Source organism: Ursus americanus, chromosome 17 (genome assembly GCF_024610735.1).
Source record: "Ursus americanus isolate L20-20 chromosome 17, mUrsAme1.1.p, whole genome shotgun sequence".
Taxonomy (NCBI): Eukaryota; Metazoa; Chordata; class Mammalia; order Carnivora; family Ursidae; genus Ursus; species Ursus americanus.
Genome location: NC_142143.1, coordinates 44,265,435 through 44,286,592, shown reverse-complemented (window position 1 = coordinate 44,286,592; position 21,158 = coordinate 44,265,435). Strand labels below are relative to the sequence as shown.

At 42.4% G+C, this 21,158-nt stretch overlaps 1 protein-coding gene across 1 annotated transcript in view; it reads right to left on the bottom strand.

The window, feature by feature from the left end:
- The window catches only part of TSPAN8 (tetraspanin 8), a 32,389-nt gene extending 12,025 nt beyond the window's left edge, over positions 1-20,364 (bottom strand). The window contains exons 1-5 of the mRNA XM_045789578.2: positions 19,919-20,364; positions 7,154-7,216; positions 2,186-2,323; positions 594-668; positions 389-496 (exon numbers count right to left, since the gene is read on the bottom strand). Coding sequence (XP_045645534.1) covers positions 389-496; positions 594-668; positions 2,186-2,323; positions 7,154-7,216; positions 19,919-19,978 — 444 coding nt within the window. The 5' untranslated portion in view covers positions 19,979-20,364. The remainder of the gene's footprint in view (positions 1-388; positions 497-593; positions 669-2,185; positions 2,324-7,153; positions 7,217-19,918) is intronic.
- Positions 20,365-21,158: the final 794 nt, after the last annotated feature.

Genomic DNA, 21,158 nt, shown 5'->3' with positions numbered 1-21,158 from the left:
CAGTAGGAATAAAATGATAGCTGTAATTATTTTTATGACAGAGGGGACAGACATGGAGGCGGGGGGGGGGGGGGGGCTTTCCAGATGCCCTACACTATCCTGCTAACTGGTAAACAGGAAACAACTATTGATTTGGTCCAACTGAGGCTTAATTGGTCATAAATGTTCTTCTTAATCTCTGTCCTTCTAAACTGCTTCAGAACTTCCTAAGAAGTTGGAAACAAAGTTAGAAATATTCTTGGATTTTTCTTATCGCACAGTGACAGAATAATCAGTCAAAATGTGCAAAATGGAGACACGTTTTTAGGTGAAGGAATACTCCTGTTCGAAATTAACTCAACATAAAACCCACGCCCAACTCCCCAAATGACGTACAAATTCTAATTACCTCTTCTTGAAATTTAATCAGGGCTTTCTGGAATGCTTCTGCTTCCTTATCCGCACCACTTAAAAGCTTTATATTTTCATAGAGAGTCTCGTTCAGAACACGCTCGGACTGAAAATTGAAAAGCACTGTTAAATTATTCATGCCGGAAGGTAGTAGTCTGATTCTTCAGACTTTTCCAAAATTATTAAATGTCATGTGTACGTACCTCAGATTTGAAAGTAGCTCCTAAGACACCTGCCGCCACCTGCAGGAGCAGGATCAAAAGCAAGCCTATGAAAAACTGGAAAAAAAGAAAAAGAAATGAAATACATATTATCCCCGAGGCATTCAGTCACATCTTGGGACATTTGGGCCTGGCGCTTTTTTCTGCAGTCGGGATTGTATTACAGTTGGAGTAATAGCCATGTTCTTCGTTTATTCTACCCTTGGCCTCAAAAAGCCATTGTAGGGGCCATTAGTAGTCAAAACATTTGCTTCAAACACTGACCAAGCAAAGTGGCTAAAACAAAAATGTATTGATAGGACTGTGGACATCGGTGTGATGTTGAATGGAGGAAAGTTTGAACACTTAGATGCAATTGTTTGAATATTACCTTTCTCCTTTTTCTTCATCAAACGCAAACTCACACAAGCTTTAAAATAAACTTCAGAAGTGAGTTCAAAACAAGTTTTCTACCGCTAGCAGAATCACCCGGGGTCTCGTTATACATGTACACTCCTGAAACCTGTCTCAGATCTATCGAATTAGAACTTTAAGGAATGCAGCCCGCAAATTAGGTTTTCTCTCTTTAAAACACACTCCTCAAGTAATTAGATCGCCCAAATTGCAAATGAGGCCTTACTGATCATAAGGCAACCACTAGGGATGCTATTAAAATAAGCTCTGTCTCTACCTTCCCTCATAATAAACAGCTACAAAGTACCTTTCAGGGGCAGACACAATACTTATTTTATGAGAGAAACAAGTTTAAATGAGCTCTGTAAATGCTAATGTTAGATTTTATCTAATAAATGTCATGATCTTTTTCTCATATTTTTTCTACATCCTTTTATTATTTTCTACTGTCCATGTTAAAAGTAAATGTTTGTGGGTTATCCCAACCCAATCCATCCTCCTTGAAGCTTTCTAAGTGGCAAATCTGATTACCTCACTGTCTTATAATTTTGTTAACATGGAATATGATTTGGCACCGTCCACACTCAGACCCATCTCCCATCATTTACTGAAAATAGCCTCTGTCATGCTCCAGCCATACCCAAGCCCTTGTCAGTCCCTAAATGTGCCAGCATCGTACTGCCAGCCTCTCTCCCTGGAAAGCCCATCACCCCCTCACCCACACAAACACCTTTCTCACTTCTGCTTCCAGCTTGAAAGTTCTCTCCTCTATCCTCGCCCTCCTCTTCTTGGGCCATTCGCACTGTAGCTAACAGTTGGCTTGTCAGTCTTCCCCAGTGGGTTCTAACTGTCTTAATGTCTGTGTATCTTTTAGCACAGTACCTGGCACACAGCAGGTACTTGGAAGGAAGGAAGGAAGGAAGGAAGGAAGGAAGGAAGGAAGGAAGGAAGGAAGGAAGGGAGGGAGGGAGGGAGGGAGGGAGGGAGGGAGGAAGAAGGACTAAAATTTCTCAGGGCGTCCTCTAATCTAAGCTAAAAAATATTAGCTTCTAAATCAACCCCCCCCAAGCGAAAGTTAAAGTTTCATCGATCTTGGCAAGTCCTTTTGACAGACAATGGAAATGGAAGACCATCCTCAGAAGTCCGAAGGTTGGGTATTGCGATTCGTCTGGAGAACTCACCAAAAGAAGCATGCAGCGGCTCTCTCTCACGGCACCACAGCATCCCAGGAACCCCAGAATCATGATGACAGACCCCACAGCAATCAAGATGTTCACAGAAACATAGGAGCTAGTGACAGAATCCCCAGAGTTGAGAATCTGAAAATTAAAAAGAGATTAATGACAGAAAATCCCTTTCTTCGAGCTGTTGTTCAACAAATACCCACTGGATAGTTAGGGTGGGCCAGGCCCTAATCTAACACCTTGAGACACTTCGGTGATCTACAAAAGCCAACAATCCCTGCTTTCGAGAGCTTACATTTTATCCAGGTGTTACCTGAATAACATTTCCAACTTACATTTGTGTAAAATGATCCATTGGATGCTCTATGGAAGAAATGCAGTAGGCTTTTTAAATGCCGATTATTGTTAAAAGCTTAGAAGGATAGGTACTTTCCCCCATGATGCGACCCTTGGTTTGCATATTTTGTGTTTGTAAAGCATGCATATTTTATGGCAATTTAATTATTTAAATTCGAAAGGCAAGTTCCTCAAACTAACAAGAGACCCAACAATATGAATGCATCTTAAAAAAACATGATGGTGAGCTGAATAAGCCGTATTCAAAAGAGTGATTGCTCTATGATTCCATTTATATGACATTAACTTCGAAATCGGAGCAGTGCTTGACTTGGAGTAAGACAGGAAGGAAAGAAGGAACCGACTGCAAGCGGTGTGAGTAAATGCTTACGGGTTGATAAAAAAGCTCTGCATGTTGATTGTCATAGTGATCACGCAGGTCTATACATTTGCCGAAACAAAAATATTTAAACTACGAAAACAGGTCTGGTTCTTGATATTCCATATAATTCTATCCCCTTAGTCCCAGAAGGTATATAGTCTTTAGAGTCTTCCAGAAACTCTCCATTTTGCCTGCTCAGCAATGGGATATTGGGGAAAAACATCCTAGGGCTCCTCGTATGGGCTTGGGCTACCCTCCCTGCGTAATTCAGTTCTTCTCTCCAGCAACACACATACTCTTCTTCATCACCTTGGTGATTCCTAGCCTCAAGCCACCACGCGTCGTCCAGGTAAATCACAAGCGAGAAGTGGAGCCCTGTGCCTATACTGCACGTGAGCGCTACTCGGACCTCATCCATCGTGTACGGTCTCTAGCTACTGGGCTATTTCCAGGGAGAGCACGAGTTGTTCCAGTAATTCAGAGGCCCTGCCTCCTCGAATGTGCCGCACAGCATGTGGGGCAGCTCCCTTAACAGGAAATATATTTTAAAAAAATAATAATAGGGGGGCCTGGGTGGCACAGTCATTAAGCGTCTGCCTTCGGCTCAGGGCGTGATCCCAGCGTTATGGGATCGAGCCCCACATCAGGCTCCTCTACTGGGATCCTGCTTCTTCCTCTCCCACTCCCCCTGCTTGTGCTCCCTCTCTCGCTGGCTGTCTCTCTCTGTCAAATAAATAAGTTAAATCTTTAAAAAATAATAATAACTACTAATAATGATGTGTACATTTTTAAAGACTTTATTTTTTTTTTAAAGATTTTATTTATTTATTTGACAGAGATAGAGACAGCCAGCGAGAGAGGGAACACAAGCAGGGGGAGTGGGAGAGGAAGAAGCAGGCTCATAGCAGAGGAGCCCGATGTGGAACTCGATCCCGGTACGCCGGGATCACGCCCTGAGCCGAAGGCAGACGCTTAACCGCTGTGCCACCCAGGCGCCCCATTTTTAAAGACTTTAAAAGCCAGCTCATAGCCTAGAGGAAAGCCTCATTCAACAATCAATAGGAAGGAATGTGCTGACTGTAAAAGCATTAAAACAAAGATTCATATTCTACTCAGGGTCCTCATACATAACAAAGTTTCTAACCCTGGACTAGTCAACTAATCCTGTGGGGCCCCAGTTTCCCATTTATAAAGGAAACTGGGTCAGTGTCTGTGATCGCTGGGGCCTCCTTTGTCTCTAAGAGTCTATGCTTACAGATAATGTTTCAACATACATATTTAGAAAGCTTGGTTATGTCCGAAAGAGTTTTTTGTTCGTTTTTCAGGTTTTTTTGTTTGAATTTTGTTTGCTTGTTCATACTGGGCCTAAGAAATGGGTTTTGTTAATAAACACGCATGGCACCTGGGTCAAAGTAGATTGCATGACAAAAAATCAGCATCAGGAAACCCCATCTACCCACCTACCATCAGACACGGCCTCCCTAGAACATTGTGGCCAGGACAGGTAAACCTGAATGCGTGGGAGAGGGGTAACTCACCGTCTGAGATGTCAGAACTTGGCTTATGGGCCAGACAGAAATAACAGGTCAGATATCTACAGGTGAGACTGGAGAGCGCAGCTAGCATGGGCTTGGCAGGTAAGGAGGCCCTTCTCTAAGATCGGTGTGGGCAGCGCAACCCCCCTGCCAGAGACTGGATGCGGGGGGGGGGGGGGGGGTGTGGGGGGGGTGTCGCTGTTCTGAGCCCAGCCCAAACAAGTGGCTCTTCTTTCTCAGGCAAGAAATGGAAACCTGAGTTCAGGTGTTCGCTCCAGGAAAGGGGCAGCAGAGTCTTAAAAAGCTGTCTTGGATGAACAGTGTCTTGTGTGTGTTAAGACAAGGGAGAATTTCCAATGGCTGAACCTTGAGGGAGAGGGCTCAGGGTGCTCTGTGGGTTCTAAGAGATCTCCTGAGACAAGAATGGCTGCCCCAAAGGCTTGCCTCAGGGCGCTGCGTTTCCCTGAGGGAAAACAAAGTGTCCTACCGAGAGACACTTTCAGCAGGAAGAGATACGCTGAAAGTTGTGCGCTAAGACCTCCCTGACATCCTTCCTGTTTGCCTTCATGCTCAGCCTTTTCCTTCCGCAACTGTCGCCTACTTCCCCACTACTGAAATTCAGTTCTTTGCAGTCTTGGTTCTTTGTCGCTGACTTCAGACAAAGATAAATCAAGCCAATGTCACAGAAGTCAAGCTGGTTAATGGTGTCCTCCCAGCAGATACAGACTTTCATCCAGGCAGCTGGAGGCTGACAGCACAAGAGTCAAAATGTAACCGAAGACGCTGCCTCGCTCTATGAATTCATTCCGTGTCCCCAGATGTGGAGTCCCACCCTTTCAAGGACAACAGTTTCCCTCTAATACATTCAGTGTGTGGAATTTCTTAACAGACTAAACACCAAAGTTGTTTACCAGAAGCACTTGGGGGAAAGAAAATGTTCCCATATCAACCAGAAATAAAATAAAATAAAAGACAGGCTGCACACATATCTTAAAAAGGCCAAAGCACCCTCTGAATAGGGGGCTGTTTCATCTCTGTGCTTGATCATGAGTCTGAAAGTCAGACATCAGCTTCTAGACAACAGAGATTCAGCACACCTTCAAATACCCTTCTCCGTGTTCAAACCCAGAGTCCGAGGCCACCAGGAAGTCACAGTTAACATTTATCTGTGTAAGACCATAAATGAAATCCGGATGGACTAGGATGGTACCAGCTAGTTGCCACACCTGTCCCCACCCAATTTCTTCACCGTGGGTAGGCGCAGAATAAGGAAGCTGCTAACTGCCATTGTGATTCCTTGGGTTCTCTAAGGGTAGAAAGCAAATTTTAAAAAGAGAAGAGGAGACAGAGACGGAAAGGAGGGAGGAAGGGAGGAAGGGAGCTAGGGAGGGAGGGAGGCAGGGAGGGAGAAAGGGAGGGGGGGAAAAAAAGGAAGGCAGGCAGGGAGGAAGAGGCAGAAAAGCCACCCAGTTGAGGAAAGGAGTCATAACAGATGGTAATTTGCTTTTAATCTTGCTTACAACGAGGCTGTCTCCAAAGGCGTTTAGCTTCATCACGGTATAATAAGCTTTTGTAGAAAATACATTACTTTATTGCTGGCTTAATATATCTTAATAATTATCAAATAAGGATCAAAATTCCTCTAACAGGCAGAAACTTTACTTGGGCAAAGAAATACCTAGAAAAGGCCCTGGCAGTAGAAGCCGGGATCCTGAATCGTGGCAAGAGCCCAGACCACAAAGAATAAGGGAACTGCCGTGCATGCGGTTAAGAATAATAATGGGGGGAGGGTGGAGTGCCCCTGAGAAGAAGGGGGAGAGAAGAATGGAAGCAGGGGAGCCAGGAAATGATGCCAGCTATTATGTGGGGTAAAACCAGAGGAACAGCCCCACGCGCCCTCCTCCTCTCTCCCTCATGCACTCTGGCGCATTCACAAAGGTGTATGTGGGGTGGAACGGAAACAGCACAGGTGCGAGCCAAAGCCTGGAGCCGGAGTTAACTCTAAGAACTAAATAAACTTCGTCCCGACCTGCAGAAATCTTGTGAAGAGCTCTGCCGCAGGCCGTGGAATGGTGCGTGGTGAAGGAAAGGGGCTCGTGCTGCTCTTATCTAGATAGCAAGAGGCTGGACACCTGCAGCCGATGGCTGAGTTACCGGAGTGGGACCAGCCTCTTACTGTTCTAAGGAGTCACCCTTAATGCCAAGTTGGCACAGGTAATTACCAGCCATCTCTGTACCGTGTGGCCTTTAAAACACAGATTCAAATTCTTCTTCTCCATGAGAACTTCTCATCGTCTTTACTTTTGGACCAGCCTCACACCTTGTACAACAGACATTGTAGCTGGTGCGGAGGAATGGCAGTCTGTACCCTCCAGCTACACTTCAGGCCCCCCTTCTGCCAATAACAAAGGAGCCTGATTTCCACTCTAGCCCCTTCTGACCTCCACATTCATGGCAATCTTCCTATCTTTGAAATAACACCTCTCCATTCTCCAAAAGGATTAATCCATGCCTAGCACAGTGCCAGGCGCATAGTGAGTAATTTTGATTAATTACATTGAATTAAACTATAAAACCACGTACCAGCACAAAGGAGTACATCAAGCACTTAAGGAAAAAGCTAGAGATATATTTCTATTATTATGGTCATTACTTTCATCATTATAAGAGAAATAAATTACTTCGGGAGCAGAGAAGTTTGTATCTATTTACCTCTTGACCATCCTTGCTTACTCGTACCCAAATTGCTGCTCCCAGGATCAAGATGCCACAAAGCTGCAGAAGGAAAAAAAAATGTTAGAGGACAAGAGAGACAAACTGCGACTCTGATTGAACACACCCTTAGACGTCTGGTCACAATGGCTTATCGTTAATTATACATTACCCCTAAAGATATAAATCTGGCATATTCACATGTAGGTAATTGCTAAAGCATTCCACTAAAATGGGTAAATTTGTTAAGAATAATTCCGTTTCCCGTCCACAGTCCATTCATGGGTCTACAGACAAGAAGTCATCACCACTACAGGGGAGGCAAATGATGATTTTTCATGTTTCAATGCTAACTCTGTGTTTTGCTAGATTATAATATCTGAAAGAGAAGTCACAACAGTTTAAAGACAAAAGATCCTTATTAGGTTCCTGGGTTTGTCTCTGAGAAGCTGTCTTGGACCAAAAAGGAAGAAAAAATGAATTAGCGAACATGCCTTCAAGATTCTAGAAGCAAGAAGTTGGGATAGACAGGGAACAGTAGTACATCTGACAAAATCTGCAGGTAAGCAGCAAGGGTTTACAACACTTTTTGTACCCCAATAAACTCCTTTAAAAATAAGCTCTTTTAGGTCGTAAAGCTTACCCAGAGAGGAGGAACAATGAGCAGCAGTACTTAAAACTCTTAAATGCACTTAATGACTTTCCCAGATTATTTAATTTGGACCAAAGCCAACATATAAAATGTGAAACACGTTTTACTTTTGTGTAAGGAAAACCCTTGTCTTTCAGGGTTTGATTTTTGTTTTGTGTCATTTCAGACATATATATTATAGCCTCAAAAAAAATCAAAGATCTATTATTAAAGAGAGATGTCGAGAACAAGTTTGGTCACATAGCAGACACAGCAGCCCTTGCAAGATTTTCTAGACTGTTCTGGCCATGGGGTGCTCTGACAGAGCAATTCCTGAGTCCTCTGAAGCCCGCTGACCTGGTCGTATCATTGCTGTTGTGCACGGTTGAGCCATATGCCTGCAATCTCAAAACAGCCGATTCACTTTTAAAGGCTTCTCAGTAAGTCTGCGGTGAACCCAGCGTCAAAGGCTTTGGTAAGGAGCAGGGGAGTACTGAGCAACTAAAAAATCAGAGACTATCCGCGTTGCCTAAAAGATCTCAAAAAAAAATCATCTAGGTTCAAACCCTTCATTTCAGGTAAAGGGGCTAGACCCCTGAGAGGTAACAGTCCCGTCATGAAAATCCAGCACCGCTCCGAATCCAATCCTGTCCCTCGACAGGCTCCAACTTTTACAAAATAACAAAGGCGATGGAAAACCAAAGCTCTTTCTCAAATCACCAAATAACCTACGCAATGTAAGTATCTTACAGGCACACACTGGCATACACCATAAAATACAAACCACTGAAAAGCCAGCTTTAGAGCCTGAAAACCCTCAGTTTTTCTCCCCCTTTCCACTAGATCCTAATTTTACTTGCAGATGGAGACAAATGCTCGTTTTAGTAGCTCTGTGTTAAGAAATAAGTCGGTAAGGATTTATGTTGAATGATAATGAGACCCCCTGAGATTTTCAGTAATTTACAGCAGTTGGATTTTTGTTTGTTATTTAATTTGTTCACTGATGTTTTCTTTTTCTTCTCAAGTAAATTTACATTGATTGTCTTAATAGTTGCTCTGGTGTTTAGCTTTAACGGAACATAGCATTAATTATCCAAATAGCTATTATGATTATTATCCTTATATTTATGAGACGATCAACGAGAAAACTGTAGGAACTCCTGGAGTCTAAGACTGTGGTTTTTTAAACCCTTAACTTTTTTGTTCGTCTCTATGTGACTTTTTAGTTCACTTTTTCAATGCTTTTAGATATCAAGTCATTGAGAAATCAACGAAATCAACCATATTTATCCTTCAAATGATAACTTTTAATCTTCTCAGCCCCCAAGTGTTGTCCGTAACACTAACTTTAAAAGGAGTATCCATGAGACACTATTACGTACCTATTGAAATGGCCAAAATCTGAAACACTGACAACCCCAAATGCTGACAAAGATGGGGAGCAACAGGAACTCTCATTCAATACTGACAGAAATGCAAAATGGTACAGCCACCTTCAAAGACAGTTTGGCAGGTTCTTACAAAACCCAACATACTCTTACCCTATCATCCAGCAATCATGCTCCTTGGTATTTATCTAAATGTATGTCCACACAAAACCTGCAGAAGGATATTTATAGCTGCCTTATTCACAACTGCTAAAACTTGGAAGCAGCCAAGGTGTCCTCCAGTAGGTGAATGAATGGATAAACTGTGGGACATCTAGTCAAGGGAACGTTATTCAGCCCCCCCTCCAAAATGAGCTATCACACCATGAAAAGACATGGAAGAACCTTAAATGCATATTATTAAGTAGAAGAAGCCAATCTGAAAAGGCTATATACTGTATGATTCCGACTATATGACAATCTGCACGAGGCAAAACTATGGGGACACTTAAAAGATTGGGGGTTGCCGGGGGGATACGGAATGAATAGATAGAGCACAGACGATGTTCTAGGCAGTGAAAATACTCTATATAATATTATAATTATGGACACACATCAATGTCATTATACATGTGTTCAAGCCCATAGAACGTACAAAACCCAGAGTGCAACCTAATGAAAACTATGGTCTTTAGGTGGTTATGATATGTCAATGGAGCCTCATCAACTGTAACACATGTACCCTCTGCTGAGTGATACTGAAAACGGGGTAGGCTCTGCATGTGTGGGGGTGGGGATATGGGAAATTTCTGTACCTTCATCTCCATTTGGCTGTACACCTAAAACTGCTCTAAAATTTTTCAATTTATTTTTAAATTTACTTTTAAAATTACTTTAAACACTTAAAAATTTATTTTTAAAAAGAAAAAGAAAGAGGGCACCTGGGTGGCCCAGTCAGTTAAGTGTCCGACTCTTGATTTCAGCTCAGGTCATGATCTCAGGGCTGTAAGATAGAGCCCCACATCGGGCTCTACGTGAGTATGGAGGCTGCTTAAGATTCTCTCTCTCCTGGGGTGCCTGGGTGGCTCAGTCGGTTAAGCATCTGCCTTTAGCTCAGGTCATGATCCCAGGGTCCTGGGATCAAGTCCCACATCGGGCTCTCTGCTCAGTGCGGAGCCTGCTTCTCCCTCTCCCTCTGCCTGCCTCTCTGCCTCTCTCTCTCTCTCTCTGTCAAATAAACAAATAAAATCTTTAAAAACAAAACAAAAGATTCTCTCTCTCCCCCTCTGCCCCTCCCCACCCCACTCTCATGCTCTCTTTCTCTCTAAAAAAGACAGAAAGAAAAAGAAAAGGAAGAATATACAATTATTTCAGAAGTCAAGAATATTTGGCCCAATTTCAATCTTTACAATTAGCTAAATTTTCTTAGAAATTTTGAAGTTGGGGGCGCCTGGGTGGCTCAGTCATTAAGCGTCTGCCTTCGGCTCAGGTCATGATCCCAGCGTCCTGGGATGAGCCCTGCATGGGGCTCCCTGCTCGGCGGGGAGCCTGCTTCTCCCTCTCCAACTCCCCCTGCTTGTGTTCCCTCTCTGTCTCTCGCTGTCAAATAAATAAATAAAACCTTAAAAAAAAAAAAAGAAATTTTGAAGTTGGATAAACCCTCATTTCCATTCCTATCTTTTCTTCCAACTTCATCTTAAAAACGAAAGAAACGCATGTTTAGAACATGCCATTCTCACGTTATTGAAGAAATTTACATATAAAAATAATTCTCAATATAAAATTATTAAATTTTATACTGACTTTAAAAGAAAGTAAACTGATATTCTATCAAGAATAAGAATTTTAGAGTCATGATTGATAGTAACCTATTTTATCCCAATTGTTACAAGACTGGCTATCATAATGGTTCTCGGAGCCTTTTCCAGTTTGGCTTTAGGTATTTGTCCCCCAGCCTTCTTATACAGTTTAAATAATTGAGAGTATAAATTAAGATGTAAGTATCTAGATCTGTCCTACTTTCTGTTGACCAGGTTGTAAAAGGAAATGAGATGGTACTTTGGGCCCCAGCTCAGCAGACAGTGGACACTGCAGAACTGACCGGGCCTACTGCCCCCAAAGCCCACCTTCTGGTTTCTCCCTGAGGGCAGTCGTTGTGATTATCACTCAACTCCTATTAGGCATCTTTCTTTTTATGGGATTAGGATGCAGATGGTCTGAGCCAACATTCTAAGAAATTAAGTAATGCTTTTGATGTTTGCTTATAGGCGTGCTATGGACTGAATTATATTTCCCCTATATTTACATGTTAAAGCTGTACCCTGCAGTGTGACTGTATTTTGAGATAGGGCTTTTAGGAGGTAATTAAGTTTAAATGAGGTCATCAGGGTAGGGTCCTAATGCAAGATGACTGGTGACCTTATAAGAGAGGAAGAGATCTCTTTGTCTCTGTCTCTGTCTACGCACGATGCGTGGAGGAAAAACCATGTGAGGACACAGCAAGAAGGCAGCCATGTGCAAGCCAGGAATAGAGCTCTCGCCAGAAACCAAATTGACTTGGTGCCTTGATCTTGGACTTCCAGCTGCCGGAACTCTGAGAAAATTAATTTCTGTTGTTTAACGCACCGAGCCCATGGTACTTTGTTATGGCAGCCCAAGCCAACCAAGGGCACAAGCCGAAAACTACAGAGTGCCAGGAAGAGAAAGGGAAGCACCATCTAGAGCAAAGATAAATGGTATAGAACCAGCTGATTTGTCCTCTTCTCAGACAGGTGTCTGCCAATCATCCCTACTCCCTCCCTCTCAATTCTACCTTTTGATTTTATCACAGTGTATTTGAAAAGTGTTGAAAATGGAAAAAAAGTACAGAGCACTCTGCTAGGGGGATGTGTGGATCGCAAGCTCTATCATTATTGGCCCAGAATGGACACTTTTTAGATAAGCTTAAGGGAAAGCTTCCTCTGCTGCTCCTGAAAGGTTATAAAAGAATAAGAAAATATCCACATGGATAACCTGGATAACTCCAAGATTTGTTTTTATGGTAATCCCACACCACCGCTGGCCATGAATGCAGGAGGCAAGGAGTCCAAGAGCCCTAACATTTTAGGACAGTACTACTGTTGCTCAGTTTCAAGTTTCTTTTTTTAATAAACATTTATTTGAAAGTCTAGTTCCATGGCATTGTGGTAAAATGATGCAGAGCACGCCATTTTGCCTGTGAGAATTTTTTTATATTAATAATCTTTTTTTTTTTTCCATTTACTCTGTCCTCTTCTTCAGCAATACAAATTGTTCTGGTTTTCCATTCTCTATTCTACCTTCTTCCACCTCATTTATCTCTTTCTGATTTTCCTCTGGGAGGGTTTCTCAATTTGGGATTCTATCTCACTGTCTCCATTTAATGTTCCCGGAGTGGATTTTAACTCTGTCATCGGGTTTCTGGTTTACATGAAGTATTTCTTTAGTTTATCCATTTTTCTTTTCACCCCATTCTATGCTTGTCCCATTAGCTTTTTCTTCTCTCGTGGCCTCCTTCGTCTCTCCATCGTCTGTTTCATAGGGAGCTGCTTCTGCCATTGCACTGCAGATGCCAATTTCTGGATCCCTTTTCCATGATGCTGGAGTTTCTTTCAGGGATGTGTGCTCGTCCTCTAAGGTTTCAGAGTGACTTTCCCTGTCACCTGTTCAGCAGTCTTTATTAGGACTTAGGCTGGATTTTCCCTTATTTGTCCTTAAATAAGATGAGACCCATTCTGATGTATTATTCACCGAGAGTAGGGTCTGCTTTGCGCTTCACCTCAGTCTAATGACATGGGTCACGATAATTCTCAGACCTCCTGTTGGAGGAGAGCTTGCTGGGCCTTCTTTCTACAGGCATGGCCTAATGCAGCTCCGATTTACGAACCTGGCTTCTAACTCACTCACTACCCGCTTTTCTGGTGTTCTACACCAGTGGAGTTAATTAAAAATTTCAATTCTCAGCAGGCTCTGTCCTCACGGTTTTTCAGGCCCCAATGACTGATTATTTGTTGTTATCAATGAGTGGTAAGCACAGAGCCAAGTTCTCTATAGTTGCCTTCATGTGTCTCTTCTCAACCCAGTAAGTAAGCCAGACACCCAGTACAACTGCTGCAAATTCTAATTTTAAGTAGCTCTAAATTTAGGAGAAAGAAATCAACCACGTTTCTTTCTGACATAAATAGGGTCTGGGTAAACGTGCCTCAGGTTATCTTTGCTGCACTAAAGTATAAAATCACTAAAATGTACATAACTTCAAAATAAAGAGAGATGGAAGGCCAGCATCTGATTAGTATCCTAATGTTTCTGAATCATAGAATGGATGCAAATTCAGGGGGCGCCTGGGTGGCTCAGTCGGTTCAGTGTCTGCCTTCTGCTCAGGTCGTGATCTCAGGGTCCTGGGATCAAGCCTCTTGTCAGGGCTCCAGGTTCGGGCTCTCTCTCCCTCTGCCCCTCCCCTTACTCATGCTCCCTCGTGTTCTCTCTCTCTCAAATTAAAAAAAAAAAGTTACAAATTCAGGAATGTTTTTATCACTGTGTCAAAAGTACAACCCGCAGACCCGTACATGTTTTGCAGGGCCTGGAGCAAGGACACAAAGAACAAACAGGCCACTGGCCTCTATACTGAGAAGTTATCATTCATGGTAATAAACATATATAAAATGTTTCCTATCATCCGACCTCGACAAATGTACCCACTTATTGACTTGGAAGACAAGATTTGATTTCAAGGGGCCCCTGGGTGGCACAGTGGTTAAGCGTCTGCCTTCGGCTCGGGGCGTGATCCCGGCGTTGTGGGATCGAGCCCCATGTCAGGCTCCTCCGCTATGAGCTTGCTTCTTCCTCTCCCACTCCCCCTGCTTGTGTTCCCTCTCTCGCTGGCTGTCTCTATCTCTGTTGAATAAATAAATAAAATCTTTAAAAAAAAAAAAAAGATTTGATTTCAAATTCTCTGACGCCTCGGAGTCGGCTATCAGCAGGGCACAGTGGCCTGGGGAGAGTCGCCCTGCCCCTGGCCCTCACTCCAGGCTCTGTCTTGAACTCAGAGGGACAAAACAGGAATGGCTGTGGACCCATCAGCCTGCAAGCCAGCACTGTTCCAACCTGCTCCCATTCGGGCAAACAGCACCGCCTTGATCACACCACGGAGAAGGGTCTGTGCAGACCCTGGAAACAGGTTTGGAGCCATTTGGGCAGGGAAATTGGGTGTCTCAAGTCTCCAGCGTGGAGGCCAGGCCCAGGGTTAACACAGTTCTCTAGCCCCACAGATTCCTTGCCCCAGGAGGCCAGAGGAGGGCTGGAGTAGGGCTAAAATTATATTTCAGTTTTAAAAGCCAATTACATATAAAATATTACCACGCCAGACTCTAATATTTTAAATTAAAAAGCAGTATGATGGTGGGAATTGGGGGAAATTGCATTAATTGAATAATAATGCATGTGAGTCCTTGGTTATAGGCTCTCAGAAAGTATCTTATTTAATATTTACAATTAACTCTGCTGGATAAAATTGTCATCCTCATTTTACAAATACAGAGACTGGGGCACAGAAAAGTCAAGGAGCATATTCCCGGCCACACAGCAATATGGAGTGAAGTCAGGATTTGAATCTCAAGTCTGTCTGCTTACAAAATATGCTTTCCTTCTTTCCATTCCCCTGGTCTGTGCTAGAAGAATTTCTGCCTCCATATTTCTTGCTATGTTATTTCCTCCACTGTTTCAGAATCTACCACTGCAACTGATTTCTCACTATGCAGAGTAGTTTCGTATTTTTGTCTCATAAAAATGTCCATACAATGTTGGTGGAAATGTCTGTTTCTTAAACATTTCTTTAACGTTATTCTGAATTCTTTTCTATGCCTTCACTCATTTAACCTTCCCAACGACTCCATGAAGTAGATACTACTACCCCCAGTTTTATAGATGAGGAACTCTAAAGCACAGAGAGATTAACACATTTCCCCAAGGTCACACAGCTAGCGATGAAGGAGCTAAGGTTCAGCCTTAACTCTCAACTGGTGCTTGGATGCCTTTTGTCATGGTTATAGTTCCACACAGACTGCATAGTGGCAGGAAACCACTGTATTTACCAAGTTCACACATTCCAGCCATCGTCAGGTCTTTATCCTGGGAGATTTCATCAACTGATGGAATGAAATATCACTGGGCCTGATTTTTTTTTTAGCTTCCCCTATCTCAGTTATGTCTGCCTTGACTCTCTTCATTGCTCTCAGCACAGCCAGCCAGGAGACCCAAGCACCACATAAAATACGATGAGGAACATCAAAATTGTGGTTCCTGGACCGTCTCCAAGTTCTGACTTCCTTCTGCTCTCTTCAAAGAGCTTCAGGCACCAGCATCCTGCAGTTGCTGATACATTTGGCTTTTACAACCTGGCTCCTCCTTCTCACCTTACCTCATTTGGGTTTGGTCACGTGATCTCACTCCGCTTTCCTTGGCACAGAGCTGGACTCTCCATAGCTACCTCTCCGCCTCTCCTGGCGGTTCCCTTGCATCCCTGGGCCGAAGGCTGTGTCCAGTGCTTACCCAGAACAACTACCATACCCCAGCATCTATAACACCTCCCAGTCTGATCTATTTGAGAGGAACAGAAGGAAATTTGGGCGGCTCTTCTGTTCTGACACAAGACTTGGAGAAATAGATTTTGTACCTGGAATTAATCCATTCTCCACAGCACCTCCAATTCAGGGTGACTTGCATCAAACGCTAGCCTCAGTGGTTAAGAACAATTTCCACTTTTACATGTTTTTCTTCAATTGCTAGTTCTAACAAATGGAAATTGCCGCATATTTATGTGACGTATCTCAAGTTCTCTCCCAAAAGAAACTGGTATGTTTAGCTTACATGAGCATACGCATATCTCAGAGATATTTCAACATCTGGCCCTACTTTGCAAAAGCTTAGTTTTGCAAGTTACGCCAGAAAGAATGCATTTGAACACATACGGCCACATATCTATAAGAAAACCACATCAGTGAGACCGTTAAACTTTTTGCTTAAGTAAACATTAGGAATGTGACAAATCGCTAATTTCCTATGAAGGATCATAAAATTCCAACGGAGAACTCTGGGTTGGGGATGGGAGAGTAGAAATAGCTGTGGTTCCCTAATCTCAGGGACTCCTGCTGTCTAAATTTTGAATGAAAATGAAAATATTGACGTCACCTGTTGGCTGAGAAGTGATCACTGGTCTTTACTGCCATCGCTCTTACTCAAAGACTCCATTTCGGGACAAGTCATATAGAGAATGTAGGTCACGCCAATATGCTGACGGACAGTACAAGCCCTTTGACCCCAGGGAAGTAGAAATATCTAACTGAAATCTGATGCATCTGAAAGACTTTGTCTTCATTACCAGAAAAGCAAAGAGATAATGGCTACCATAAAATAATCAGAGGGGGGCGCCTGGGTGGCGCAGTAGTTAAGCGTCTGCCTTCGGCTTGGGGCGTGATCCCAGCGTTCTGGGATCGAGCCCCACATCAGGCTCCTCCACTGGGAGCCTGCTTCTTCCTCTCCCACTCCCCCTGCTTGTGTTCCCTCTCTCGCTGGCTGTCTCTGTCAAATAAATAAAATAAAATGTAAAAAAAATTAAAATAAAAAATAAAATAAAATAATCAGAGGATCCGGGGAAAGCAGTGACAATATCTGAGTACAGCACAGTACAGATCTCTAATTGTAAATATATAATCCTGGACCTATAACATGCCTCTTGCCTAATCTGTCTTTGTCATTTCACCTTAAAATTCAGATTTCAAATCCCTGAGTAGCTTTTAAGGAAACAGGGAACTCTGATGTAGTCACAGTAGCCATCAGCACTTTTTATGCCATTGTATACAACAGACATATTTTAACAATTTCATAATTTGAAGATTGCTACTAGGTTATTTTGGAACATCTTACTAAAAAAAGAGCTATGCATTTATTAGCATATTCGTATTTTGGCTGGTTTAAATGGCCCATATACATTTTGTACCATAGAAAGACAACGGTTGTCCTTTTTTCAAAAACAAATCTCAGGACTTCTTGAGGAAAAAGTTGATTCCAGGTCCAGGGCAGGAACTAAGGAAGTAAGCCTGGAACATCTTGTCATACCAATGGGGAAGAAGTTATGCTATTAAGATCATGTCAAAAGGACTCAGGAGTCAACTTGAAGATGCTTCCCAATGGCCAAAGATAAAATAAATTGCATATCAACAAAGGAAAGGATGGCGATGGAGTTTAAATCTATTATTTCTTAAGAATACTTACAGAAATTCTTGCTCATTACTGTTGCATGATACCAGAAAATTAACTCATCACTGAAATCGGTTAAGTAAAGGGTAAGAACCATTTATGCTGCCTTTTTTTTTTTTTAAATAAAAACTGGGTACTACTGGTAACCAATCAATACCTGCTGGGGTTCTCTTTATTGAAAGTAGTCCAGCTCATACATGAAGAAAGGGTGATGGAAACAGGGGATCACCAACTGGAACTCTTAAGGGACTGTGTCTAGGTTCTCGAGCACCGGGGCAACAAGCATCACAAAAAGTGACTCGGTAAACCAGTATGGGCCTCCTGATGGAAGAACTCAGTATCACTTCGAAAGTAGGTGTGCTCCCCCCAAATAACAAGCTGAATCTCTTCAAGCTGACAAATGCAATCACTAGATTAGAGAGAATACAGGGGACAGGGGAACATGATAAACTATACCACGGTGTGCAAAAAGCAAACTCCAGACTGTGGGAAATGTGGTAAGACCGACAACACACACATCAATCCATAAAATTTCAAGGGCGGGGTGGGGGGTCAAAAGAGATTAAGATGGAAGGAGAACCTCAATATGAAAATTGGAATACAGGATATATCAACCAATGGCAATGTGTGCACCTTATTTAAATTCTGAAATATCCCTAGACAGGTATTTGATAATAGATTAAGAAATTCTTATTTATTTTTCAGGGCGATAAGGACACTGTGGTTACATTTTTTATTTTAAAGAATTACTTCTTTTTTAGAAATATATACCAAAATATTTACAGATGAAATGATCTAGCTGGGATTTGCCTCAAACTGATATAGGTTGGAGAACGTGAATGAGAGCCTGCACACAGAAGGATTGCCTTGATGTCCTCACGGTTGGAGCTGGATGATGGGGTTCATCACCCTTTCCTATTCTATGAAATGTTCAAAATTCTCCATAACAAAAAGCTACAAACAAAACCAATCAAAGTTCATAGGCATTCCTTTGTTTATATTCTACTCTCAGGGTTTAACCAATTTTAAATATTTCAAAGGAAGAAATTTATCAGGACTAACTTCAAAAAACTGGCATATTTTCATGATCTATACTTAATATTTGCAAAAGCAGTCTGTTTTTCTAGGAAAAAGAAGAAGTAAAGGGACAAATCTTATTTATTTTATTTTATTTCTTTACATACTCATTTACTCACTTCACCAATATTTCATCTGTACTCATCGGGGCTGCTGACACTGAAGGAAAAATCATTCTGTACAACAAGACTGTCTTCCCGTAGTTCAGTTTAATTAGGTACGTCATTGTTTTAATAGAACAGAAGTGCACCAACATATAGATACCAGCTGCCTGTCTACTAAAGGTAATCAGGTAAAGAACAAAACCAGAACTCTCTCCTGCCTACACTGCATAAGCCTTTTCTTTTTTAAAGATTTTATTTATTTATCAGAGAGAGAGAAAGAGACAGAGTACAAGCAGGGGGAATGGCAGGCAGAGGGAGAAGCAGGCTCCCTGCTGAACAAGGAGCCGGATGTAGGACTCGATCCGAGGACCCTGGGATCATGACCCGAGCCGAAGGCGGACACTTAACCAACGGAGGCACCCAGGGGTCCTGAGCAGAAGCCATTTTTTAAATTCAGTATACAAAATGATTTTTTCATTTAAGGATATTGGGCTATTTCTACTGATTTACTTCTGAACAATCTTTACTTGCACCCTATAATACTAAAAATGATAATGTCAATTTCCAACATCCCAGCCTACCTTTTACCTTTTGCCTTCCATATCTTATTTTCCCATTTTCTAACACTTAATGCTACTTATCAATTTATTCGCTAATGTCACCAGGCTTTCAAAAAACCCCATAAGACCTGCAAAAATACCAACCCTATTGATTAAGAGGTGGGGTAATGACACATCGAAATACTGACTTTTTTAACCTAGTTAACTAAGTTCAATTTTTCCGGGATTAAATAATTGTATTGTTTCCCTGTCAAGTTTTTTATGACCCACTGTTTCTTCTTCGGGTCTCTGAAAATGATCCCTTCCTCATGTCTCTCCTCTGACACCCCACCATTCACCTGTTCCAGACCCAGATGTAAAGATTAGGATTCAGGGGCTGGGCTCCAGTGGAATCAAGACCAAATTTTTCCCACAACGTCCTTAAACTAGGGAGGCCTGCATGGTCTACAACTAATAACAGTTGTCCTTTAATTAGGGGGTATTTTTTTCCTCTGTGATTGTTTTACAACAATATCAAAACATTTATGAAATGTTTACCCTCACAGATCCTGAAGTCCACTTTCTTGAGTCATTGGCTCACTTTCAATTACTGAAATATCCAAAGAAAGAACGAACAAATCCAAACAAGTACATGGAAAATACATTTTCCTCCTCCTCCTATTTCTCTAGCGCAGTCTGTTCTCGGTTATGATATTTGTATCAAGGTCCCCTTTCTTGCCTAAAATTGATAATTAGAAAAAAACCAAAACACTTACCCAGAACAAGAAGTTGAAGATAAACATCGAATATTTTAAACAGCCACTCACACCTGCCATGTCGGCAAAGGGTCAGGAATCCAGATGCGTGAATGTAACTGTTCCTTGTAGGACTGTCCAGCAATATGCTCTGGAGTAATTTGCCCGCAGAGATTTCTGTGCCCACGGCTTCGGAGCAGAAACAGAAAGCAAAGGAAGGGTGGAGGCGAATAATCCAGTTATTAAAGTGGATAAAAAATTAACCCACACATTTAAATATCGCCAGGGCTATCACCGGGCGAGTATGTTCTTTCGCTTGTCATGGCTCCTGGGGAACTGGGCCAGGATATTTATGATCCTTTCTCAAAAACTGCCTCCTCTAAAGTAAACAGATATCAAGTTAAGGAGTGGCGCTGGATCAGAGAGAGAGTGGCACAGCGATACTAGGTTGCTGGATTTCAGAAACCACAACTTGACTTCCCTGCCCTCCGCTTCCACTATAGGAAAGCAAGACTGTTTTGCTCTGAGATAAAGGGGCATTTGCATTGCATTTTCCCAACAATGCAAAATTTCTCCCAGGGACAATAAAATCTGTTTAGAAATGTACAAAATCTGAAGGCTTGCCCCAGTCACCCTTCCTCCTGAGCCCCAGCATAGTGGGAACAGCCATGGCATGTACCCACCTTCCAAAGCTCCTCAACTACTTCAAACAAGCCCACGGAGCTGCTACGAGGGCAGCATAGATAGGGGAAGTGAGCAGGGAGACACTGCCCTGCCTATTACAAGACCATTCAGCTTTTATCTTTGTTTGTTTGCAGTGTAAAGGGAGAAAAAATAAATTCTCAGGAGTCACTCTCTGACTGCCTCATTGTGTTCATTTTATAATGTGTACCCATTTTGATAGCTCAGTTTATTGTTAAGGCGGGCACCGCACTTCCCTTCCCCTCGTAAGTTACATCCAGCCACAGCTCCTCTCCACCAACTCGGTTTCTGGACTGCTGGTCCTCTTAGACAAAAAAATTCAAAATGAGAAGGTGGTCATAGTTCCGTGACCATAGATTGTACAATTTGTTTCTAGTGCTAATAGAAGGCAGCTGTGGCAGGTAAAAGGCAAAATTCTCTGACCTAATCAGGGAGGTGTGGACTGCTTTTGTATAAACAATTGGGGTCATGCTAGTTTCCACATCCTGTGTCTAAAAGGGAGTTCATTTCTCCCTGAAGAAAAGAACCCTATATTTCAAAATGTCACTGGGGAAAATAA